The sequence below is a fragment of the Nematolebias whitei genome, chromosome 12 (genome assembly GCF_014905685.2).
Source record: "Nematolebias whitei isolate Nwh7 chromosome 12, NemWhi1, whole genome shotgun sequence".
NCBI classification, from domain to species: domain Eukaryota; kingdom Metazoa; phylum Chordata; class Actinopteri; order Cyprinodontiformes; family Rivulidae; genus Nematolebias; species Nematolebias whitei.
This window is the reverse complement of record NC_056509.1, coordinates 45,053,816-45,065,000: the sequence shown is the minus strand read 5'-3', so window position 1 is coordinate 45,065,000 and position 11,185 is coordinate 45,053,816. Positions and strand designations below refer to the sequence as shown.

Here is an 11,185-nt window from a genome sequence, read left to right as displayed (position 1 = left end):
AGTCAAGGATGGAAGGTGAAACGTTTCAGCACAAAAAAAAATAATAATAAAAAAAAATAAATAAATAAAAACAACTGTCCAGATGACCTGACTGAAAATTGTTGGATTTGAGGTCATTAAAAATGATCCGTTCTTCATCAGGTTTAAAAATTATTCTAATCTAAGCTCAACCGAACAAAAGCAACAAAGTCCTCCGTGTCGTTGTTGATTAAAAACAAAAAGCTGTGTGTGGATCCAGCAGCTTGTAGAACCTCCTTTAGCAGCTGTAGCTCGTGTCTCTCGTGGTTGTGGAGGAATTTTGGCCCGCTCTTCTTTGCAGCGTTGCTTCGGTTCATTGGTTTCTACTCGGCTCTCTGAAAGGCTCATCACGTTTCGGTCAGGTTGAGGTTCTGGACTTTGACTGGACCAGTGCAGCACCTCGAGTCTTTTCTTTTTGACCCGTTCTGTTGTAGATCAGGTCATTGTCCTGTTGGACCCAGTAAGGTCCAAGCTTCAGCTGTGGGACAGATGGACTCACATTTGACTGCAGAAACTTTTGGTCTACAGAGTTCATGGTAGTGAATGCAAGGAGCCCAAACTATCATTCCTCCACCTCCGTGCTGACAGCTGGGAAGAGGTGTGCATTCTGGGTAGTCATCCGTACTTGGGTCTGGTTTTGTAATTCCTTCAGATGAAACTTTACAAACCTAAGATGTGCTGTCGTGTTGTTTTAAAAAGAAGAGCCTCTCAGAAAACTTCCAAACAAGTCATGACCTTTGACCTTGAACCTGCTAACGGAGGCCTGTAGAGTCTGAAATGGAGCTCATGTCTGAGCATTACACAGTCTGACCTTTGGGGTGAATTTGTTGGCAAGTCTATGCTTCTGAATTTTGGCAAATGCCTCAAATATTTCCCACTTGTAAATAATTTTTCTCTGTAGAACGATGGACTCCAAATTGTTTAGAAATGACCTTTGACCCTTCCCAGCAACAGCTGCTTCCCTCGGTCATTGCTGATGTCTTTCCTCCTCGACACTGTGTTAACACACAGCTGTAGGCTCCAAAGTACAAAACATCTGCTACCAGCAGCACCTGGGTGATACTTTGTCTTAAATCCTCCAGAAGCTCAAAAGGACAACGTAGTTTTTCTCACAGCTTTTCCACTTCGTCTTAGTTTACTAAATACTGAAATAAAGGATTGTTTAGTACACTTGAGGGTAGACTGGATTATTAGAACCTGTAAACACAAAGTTAGTTTTTACAGCCCATATTTGTTAAACATTACATTTGCATGTGGGTGGATTTATTTTTGATGATCTTAGAGATTTTTTGCTAATAATCACGAAAAAACTGACGCAACGAACAACTTTGAACATCCTGAAACTCAATTTAAATTGTGAATGTATTTTGTCACAATTCTGCTGCGTCTTAAAGAAACACAGCAAACGAAGTATTTCCTCAAGCCGGCGTTGTCCAGACCCGACCTTGAGAAACTAGTCCACGCCTTTGTCACGACCCGACTGGACTACTGCAACGCACTGTAAGCTGGGATCAGCCAGACCTCCACCTCACGTCTTCAGCTCGTCCAGAATGCTGCTGCTCGGCTTTTAACCGGAACTCGTAGGTCTGAACACATTACTCCAGTTCTGTCCTCCCTTCACTGGCTCCCTGTTCGTACGAGGATAGTCTTTAAAACTCTTCTGTTGACCTTCAAAGGTCTAAATGTCCTCGCACCTCTTCACCTCTCTGAGCTTCTAGAACCTTACGTTCCCTCTCGGGCCCTGAGATCATCGATCAGCTGCTTTTGGCCGTTCCAAAAACAAGAAGCTCAGAGGAGATCGGGCTTTTTCAGTCATGGCCCCCAAACTCTGGAACAACCTGCCCCCCAACATTAGGCAGGCCACCTCCCTTCAACCTAAAAAGTGGCCGAAGCTCGCTGTGGTTTTAGCTCTTTAGCATAGCATTTGTCACACAAAGCTTTTAAAAAAATAAAAACAAACAGTAAACAAGTTCTCAGCTTCTTTTCGCAGAAAAAAAAACAACTTTTTACACGAAGGCACGGGTTTCAACCGTGAATTTTGGCGCTTCAACAAGACAGAGGTTTTTTTCCCCCGAGGTCGGCCTGTTAGCTTAGCTCGTAGCTTAGCTTCTCAGCTTAGCTGCTTTTAACCATCCCAAAATCATGCGATTAATTGATTTATTGTTTATCGCGACTGGTCTACGAGATAGTTGATGTCGAGCTGACGTTTGTCTCCTGCATGTGCAGTAAATCACTCTTATCTTAACTAAGAGGCAGCCTGAACAAGAAGTGTGGGAACTCTCGGGAAAATGTTTTGGTCGGTCTTATGTTTATGAGGATCCACTACTTCAACTTGCTTCCTGCACAAAAATGCAATTAAACAAATTGTCCGTAGATCCAGTTTGACACCAGAACCCCAAACATCCAGTCTGTGCACGTCGACAGAGAGGAAGAACCGGATTAATTCAAACACAGACGCCCTTTTTCTGTTGCGGTCTCGCTTTCTCCAAACACGCTGGACGTTCTGTTCTTTCACGGCGACAAACCGCCTCAAGATGGCACAACACCGAGCTCCTCGAGATGCGGCTCCCTGACGTCACATCAACCTGATAATTTACTGTTCGGTTCGTTTTTCAAAACGGAGCTGGAGACGAGTTTCATCATCTTATGACCCCGAGTGCGTCATCGCTGACCAGAAGGTGGTTTTAAACACAGGGAAATAAAAACACTCACATTTCCTCTCGGCTTTTTCTCAAAACTGAACAGTTTCATAAGAAACATTACAATCCAAACCAGTCAGCTGGGAATTTCCAACAGACTGGTTTGCATTTATTTGGTACAGCAGAACCCAACACAAAACAGCAGCCCTGCAGTGTTTATATTCTTTTACCTCTCCTGGGATAACCCGACCAGACTGCGACCGTCGACACTCAACAGCTGGTCGCCTGCTGCCAAACGACCGTCCTGCACGAACAAACATCCCAGTCAGTCACCGTGAGACCCCCCTGCACCGATTTCTCTCCGAGAAATAAAACTCACCATATCAGCTGCTCCACCTTTGACAACAGATTTGATGTAGATGCCCAGCTTCTCCTGACCAGCACCCTGCAGAGATGAGGGAAAAAGACAACAACTAACGTCTCAATTCTAATGCACATTAAAGAACTACTTTATGAGAGTTTCAATAAAATCCACGCTTCAGGAAACTGCATGGTCATCCATCTTTCATGGTCGAGAGGCAGAATTACGTTCAATACTAAAATCCTTTTGTCATCACCAAATAAACAACCTGAGGCATCAGATGTGAACCAGAAACAACCTGAAACAAAGTCGGTTCTTTGTCTCTCCGTGTTCTGCAGGACTGGACTCAGGAACTTTTGTTCCTCTGAAGATATTCACCGTGTGTGACGGCGTGTTTGGACCACTGCTGCTCGATAAATCTGAGAACATCACAACTTCACTTGCAGCGTGGCAAAGAGGAATGTAAACATCTGGTGGGTTTTTCCACTGGTCTGTCCTGTTGTCTCTTTTAAGACTTTTATTCTAACAAGAACATCTAAAGGAAAAGGTACAATCTACAGCAGGGGTCTGCGGCTCTGGGGCCACATGCGGCGGCTCTTTCAGGCTTTGACCAAAACTTTAAAAAATGAATTTTATTTAAATTATTACAAACAATAACAATGGCTAGTTTTAGCAGATTTCCTGTCATTTTCAAATATGTGAAGAATAGTACAAATACAAAGTGTAAAACGTGGACGACATCATGCTAGTAGTTTGTTAGCCACTTTAAGGCGACTTCCAGTCTCGCAGCGTGATCTTTCTCTCAAAACCACCAGAATGTTTTGGAATATCTTTAAGAGAAGCTGCTGAGAAGGAATATGGTGATAACACCAAGAATAAAACACAGAAAACAAAGTCAAAGTAAACAAAAAGTATTTATTTTTCTTTAAAAATGTATATCCTGATCTTATCTGAAACTTGATGCTTTAAGAAAGATACTTCAAGAACAAAGAGAAGTGTTCAGAGTTTTAATTTTTATAAAATTGTTAAAAATTATATAGGTTTTTTTCTGTCTTTGTGCAAATCTGGTCTTTTCTTTTGTATTAAAATATAAAAATATCAATAACTGTTAATAGCACTTAGACGTTTTTCATTTTCTAATATCACCCCCACTGGCCAGAAAAGCCATCTTGAACAAAGCTGTAGTGGTCCACTGGCCACCAGTTGACAGTGCACAGCTGTAGCAGGTTTTGCCGCTCCGGACTTCGTAATATTTAGTAAACAAAGTGGCAAAAATGACTCTTTTTATCAGAAAGGTTGCCGACCCCTGACGTAAAAGAAGTGTTTAAGATTAAAGACGAACAAAGACGAATCGGTCCAGAGGACCAGACTCAACCTCGTTAGATAATCTAAAAGAGTTTGTACCGGTCCAAACAGAAAAACGCACATTTATGTGAACGTGAGCGTTGAAACTGAACAGAACCAGACTGCAAAAGTGTCATTTCCTGAAAGGCGAGCTCCTTCAGAGTAAAACATTTCCACGACGTGTCGCATTAAAATGTTTCAACGCTTCCTCAAAGCACACCCGTCTTGGTCCATTTACTTTTTATGCTGCAATTCTGCCAACTATGCAAAGTTTCTGCTCACAGGAATGAGCAGATTCATTTTATCTCATATTTACTCAAACCCTGTTTTTACAAAACCACATGGAGGCGATAAAAAGGAGGTCACACATGCTGCATCGTCTGCGTCAAAGAGTTCAACATCTCAACGTGTCTGTGGACGTCCTGACAACTCAAGAGGAGCAGGAAATGGTTGGTACCATATTTTTCGGCCCATAAGTAAAGTTTTTTTGCATAATGTGCATGACTTATACACCGAAGCGACATATTTATGGATTTTTCCCGTATTTATAAACTATTTTTGGCTGAAATATGACCGTTTTCATTCACTCTGAAAATAATGAACACTAACATTTACAGCTGCTAGATGGCACTCGGGTAGTATGGCATGCCGTTGTGTCATGTAATAGGTAAAAGTGGCTTTTACTGACACAATCGGCTTGCCACAGACTTCCACCTTCATCAGCTCGCATGGAGCAAAATCAGCTTCATTTCACTGCGCCGCCCCGGAAACTGAAGCTGATTTGACCAATCAAGTGCATTTATTAACGTTGAGCAAACAACTAATTGTTTTAGGTAGTTATCTTGTTAAATTTTCAAGAAATGCACAGCGTTCCTCCTTCCTGATTTCCTCCCTCAGAGCGCTCTCCCGGAGCACCGAGGCAGCGGATACTTTTGAAATGCAGCTGATTTGACCGTCAAAGTGCATTTATTAAGGAAAGGTTAGACTGAGGCACACCTTTATTATAATTTCAAGCAAACAAATAATTGTTTTTAAGTGTTAATCTTCTTAAATTCTTGTTAAAGTCCTCCCGCGCACGCTCCAGCGGCCGCCATTTGGCACAAAGCATTTTGAACCAACTATTTCTTCGTTTGTTCCAGGTACAACTTAATCTACAAGAAGCTCGTTATGCAGTGAACGTACGTTAAGACCGGCGTGTTTTCCCTTCGGACTGCACGCTCGGAGTTATGCGACGTTTTTCTCCTCAGCCAATTTGAGTCAGAAACTGGCACCGACTTCAAACCCACAGAATCGACCTCCCCCTGATTTACGGCCGACAGAAAACGCTGCTAATGCGAGCTCAAAATTACAGCCTGCAATGTTAAAAAGCATGACAACCTGCTTTCTGCAGCCTTTCTGAGGTTATAAAACCACTGACCCATGAGAGGTCATTTAAAAGCTGGCAGAGTGCAATGACCCGGTGCACCTGCACAGGTACCTCCTGCCATTTTACAGCTCCGACTTCTGTGACTGATGCTGGACAGAAAAAAAAAAAAAAACGGTTCAAAATCCTCTGATTGTTCAGTAAATTAAAAAAAAAACACACTTCAGAGAGTTTTATTGAAATCAAAAAGTGAGAATGTGTCTGACCAGCCTAAAACCCTGGAGTCCTGCTTCAGTTCTGAACTGAGAGATTTGTTTTAACAGAACTTTGAGCGTCGATATCATTTTCCAGCTGAAGTTTTTATGGCTCAGGGGTAAAACTTAAATTAGTAAGATGTTTGGTTTAAACAATGTTTTCCTGCTAAGGTGCAAGTAAACTTTAGAGAAGTGGGGCTTTATCCAGAAAACCCAAACATGAAGTCAGTTTCTGAGGTCCACAGGGACCTCCATCCTTTACATGGATTGTAAAGGACGGATGATCCGTGAGAAATGCACGAGTCAGATAAAGATTCAAAAAGGAAACAGATGTGACCTCTACAGGAAGTGAACTTCTCTCATTCATCAGTAAAAAAAAAAAAACAAGTTGGTGAAGTAATTTAACACAATAATAGATCATAGTTCAGATGGTTCTTCAGAAAAAGGCCATTTAAATTGATCCAAAGAACAATTTATTTAAAAAATACTCCACAAGGAGGCTCCGTTCTTCAGAGCTGATCTGTTGCTGCTAAAATAAAAAGTTGGAACATTAATAAAGATTTTTTTTTAATTATCTTAAAAAGGCATAATAATCCCTCAAATACTCCAAATTGTAAGAAACAGCAAGATGTGGTAATCAAGTCCAGTAGTGCCTCACGACTCGCTCATATGAGTTTTTTCAACGATTGCCAACTTTGATATTACTCAAGTGATTGAGACGGTACAGATAAAAAGTTAACAAAAAAAAAAAAAACTTCAAAACAGGCGCCGCCATTTTGTAGTTTTCTTTCAATAGCCAGCCAAAAGAACTACACTACCCAGAAGCCAACAGTGCTTCCAGCCGCTGCTTTCTGCTGAAATAGAGGGAACGTCTTGCAACACAAAGTCAGAAGTAACGATCGATCTATTAAACTCTCAGAACTGGCAGGAAAGTCACAAATAATCCTGAAGCTCAACTGTCCACGTGCACATGGACCTGGACGGGGTGGTGGGCTTCGACGCTGCAGGACCAGAACCGAGCCCGACGGGAACCGAGCTGCTGTTCTGCAGAGCTGGTGAGTAAAGGTTTGCAGTACTGTACAGTACATATACGTATGTTGTTAAAATAAGGGCGGGTTGAGAGTTTAGAACATTGCAAGAATGTGGGAAGGTTTTGTAAAGCCTTAAAATATATATAAATACTAAAATAAATATAATGTTCCTACTTCACGGTTGTTCACCGACCGTGGTGGTGTACATAACCTCCACGATTATCGAGGGATTACTGTACTCATTTTATATAAATTTCTCTACTAAAAAAAATAATAAAAACAAAATAAAAAAGTTGTAATTTATGTAAGTTTTGCACAAATAAAATCAGGATGTTCAGCGGTTCAACAAACTGCGTCACCTTGTGTTCAGTTTTAAAACTTAAAGGGTTAAAATTCAAATTTCTTGCCAGGAGTTGAGGAAACGCACAAAAAAACAAAAGTATTTACAGTAGTCCCTCGTTTGTCGAGGGGGATCCGTACCCTGAAGACCCGCGATAGGTGGAATAAACGCAAAGTAAGAATAGTAGTACAAGTAGTAATTAACAGTTTATTTTAGTATATATATATATATATATATATATATATATATATATATATATATATATATAGAGGTGTTTTAAATCCTTCCCACACTTGTGCAATATTCTAAACAATGTTTCTAAACGCTCTAAAAGACACAGAACGTCATGATTTCAGCTCCCTGCCTCCTCTGTTCTTTGTCGCCTGCGAGCGCTCTTGGCCACGCCCACTTCTCCGCTCTGCACGGTGAACAGCTGATCAGCTGCAGCAGGAAGTTTATCCTGCAATAAGGGCTGCACAAAGCTGCAGGAAGAAGCTTTTTTGCATCTCTGGGCTGCACAAATGTGCAGCAGGCGCTAAATAATTTGAAATAATTTATTTTAAATAAAAATTCCATGCTGATCATGAGGCTCATCCATCAATCTGCCAATCGTGTGTCATGTCCAGTGTTATTTTGAAAAACCACAATAGAGCGAGTCCGCGATAAACGAACCGCAAAGCAGCGAGGGACTAGAGTATTGTGAAAAATGTGCACGCTGTGGTTTAGCTCTAAACGACTCCAGAGACAAAAAGCTACAAACGCTTCAGATCTTTGGAAAACAGCTGATTAAGTTCACTGAATTTATTAAAAAGGCGCAAAATATTCAGTCTGCTTAGACCTCACACAAAAAGATCCAATTAACTTAAAAAATAATAAAATCATCTGGTGTGTGTGCAGAAATAAGACGAGCCGTAAACAAGAGAACAGTTTTACCACTCGAGTTAATTTATAGTGGGACATTTAGTCTTTTTATTGGGATAAAGTCTCCCAAACAAACTGACAACAGCAAAGCCTCAGGCTCTGAAAGCAAAAGAAAACCTGGACGTGAATCTCATCTGTGATGTTTCAGCTGTTTGAGATCCGGTCCACACAGCTCGGTCTCGGTTCATCGGTCTCGTTTGAAACTCCACGGAGGAGCTGACGAGTACTGACCGTGTGCTGTCCGGGACAAAACAAGAAGTACTGAATCAAGCTGAGCTGCGTTTGTTCTGCTGGGTCAAGATGTGCACAAGAAAACACCGTTAACACAACCGGGCCTGAAATGATCACACACCTGAAAATGTTTCACCACAAGAAATCTGACATTTTACTGACACGACTGGTAGAACGTTCGACCAGGTCATTTCTAACCATTAAAAACAAACAAAAAAAATGTATTATAAATTACAGCAAAAGATCTTATTACTCAGAACAAGTCGTTTCAAATTCAAATAAAGCTGCAGAAAACTGCTTGAAGACACAAAGACCAGACGTCTAAACTTTGCAAGTTGACAAAAGCGTCACGAAGAAACGGCTGCGGCAGTTTGAGATCAGAAACATCACGTGATTCAAAACTAATGTCACTTCCCTGAAGACGAGATCCTCCGTCAACTTTTACTAATTAAAAAGTAAAACCATCAGAAGGAAAATGATGCGATTCTTGGCAAAGACTAAACCAGATACTTGTAGAAAATACTGGGTAAAGTTTTACCGTCTTAAAATATGGATCAAGGGAGGACTCGGTTCTTGAAGACTTTGTTAGAAGGACGGTTTGAAAGTTCGCTGCAGCCCCAGGTCTGCGGTGAATACTTTGTTTTCTATTCAGGTAGATCACATAAATACTTCTGGGAGGAGCATCAGAAGAATTTCCCCAAACGATTTTAGTCCCGAGGAGATCCTAAATCGGAACTAGCCAAGAAACTCAAGTTGCTTCTCTTATTAGCACGAGTGTCGCTTTGGACGGACACAGTCCAGAATCCAGTTTTTAGAGCTCGTCTCCTGCCGCCATGAAGTCAGTGAGCTGAAAGGGAGACCCTGCTCCATCATGTCAGCGGGTACACAGCCTCGAGTAAGTTACCAAGTAGTTAAATGGTAAACGAGCCGTACTTATATCGCACCTTTTTATCTAATCCAGATAATCTGTGCCCTCGTTCATACAGCACTCTACTATGTCTGTACAAGATAAGCTGAATCTGTAGAGACTAATCAGAGCTTTATCACATTCATACACCGATGGGACACACATCAGAGGCAATGAAGGGTTCAGTGTCTTGCCCAGGGACACTTCAGCATGTGACTGCTGGTGGAATTGAACCTCCAACTCTCACATTGGAGGACGACTGCTCTAACCACTCAGCCACAGCTCCTGGTTCAATAACCTGCGACCCCGGCAGGTCGGCTGGGTCCTGCTCGGTAGCTGTCGAAGCCATCACTGGGTCGCTGCGGGACAATGTGGACCGACGGGTCAGACGGTGAAGCAGCACCGAGGGAGAACCGGCTGCAGTCCACGCACTCCTGCACAGACTCGAGGGCAGCCCGGCCATATTTCAAACCGAGGCACACCACACACGCTGGGTGGGTGTCCCAGCTTGAGCTTCATCTCTGTGGACTCTCTTCACCAGAGTCAACAACGAAGAAGAGCTGGCAGCAAACATGAAGGAAATCTGGGCTTCCATAACTCCCAGTCAACGCCACGTGGCATCGAGGTAATTAAGACAAAGGGATTCCCAACAAGTATTGAAGATTGACAGATCGTTTTGAAAGTACCGTATTTTGATTGATTTGTTGTGATCTTAATTATTTTTTTCTGCAAAAACTTGAGTAGCGTGGCCTGATGTCTCCACAGTATTTAATTTTTTTTAATCCTGTTTTCGTGGGTTTCATGAGCTGGAAGCCCAAATTATGTAAAAATAAACAAATACTTGAAATTGTTTAAACTGTGGGCCCTGAATCTATCGTCTATTAAAGATTAACAATATCAACATTTGAGTTAAAAACGTAAATAAATACAAGTCTGTGTCGCTCAGATTTCTTCTCATAACTTCAAGAAGCACAATATTCGCTCGGGAGGGAAACGTGAACACAGACCTGCGTGCACACTTTTCAATAACTGGACCTCCACACGGGCCGTAAGCGCCTCCAGGCTGCAGCTTTACAGGAAAACAAACACGCGTGTGCGTCGTACATCCTCTCATTGTCCCTGCCTTCATGGGGGGGGGACGCTCTCAGGCTATTGTTCCACCTTCAGAACAAATAATACCTGCTAACGGGCACACAACCAATACTTCAAAAACAGCGTACACAAAAATCAAGCGCTGATATTTAGGCAAATTTATTTCAAACCAAGATACTTTTTCTAAATTTGACTAATAAGCATCGTCTCAGTCGGTTTTATTTGCATCCCAAGCACAAACAGTCGCACACTTCTCCTGTGATGATTGCACAAAAGTGAATCCAACACCTGAAATGATCAAGTTTACCCTTAAAAATGCTATTTGGTTTATTTGTTTTAGCAAAACCTGACTTGAGACGCATAAACCAATCAGCTGATGACTAAAATCTAAAGATTTTTTTACCTTGAAAATAATAATTATTGAATTTTAACAGCTAAGAATGCTTTAAAAATGACAATCTGACTAAATGCAACAATAAGGCAGGTGCTTACGTCTTCAGTGTGAAAGTTTGTACCGAGAGAAGAACTTTTAAAACTTCTTTAATGTGTTTAAATTAAAGTTAAACTCAAAACGATGCAAGAGGTTAGTGTCTGGAGCAGGGTTGTCCTGTAATGTCTTTGAGGGCACTAACTGCATGTTTTACATGTTTCGCTGCTCCAACACTTGATTTGAGTCCATGGTTG

General features: G+C 41.6%; 1 protein-coding gene across 1 annotated transcript in view; it reads right to left on the bottom strand.

The window, feature by feature from the left end:
• Window positions 1-11,185, bottom strand: part of afdna (afadin, adherens junction formation factor a) — a gene marked incomplete in the record, with an annotated part of 118,927 nt that overhangs the window by 27,192 nt on the left and 80,550 nt on the right. Inside the window, 2 exon segments of the mRNA XM_037685954.1 lie at window positions 2,888-2,961; window positions 3,037-3,102. Coding sequence (XP_037541882.1) covers window positions 2,888-2,961; window positions 3,037-3,102 — 140 coding nt within the window.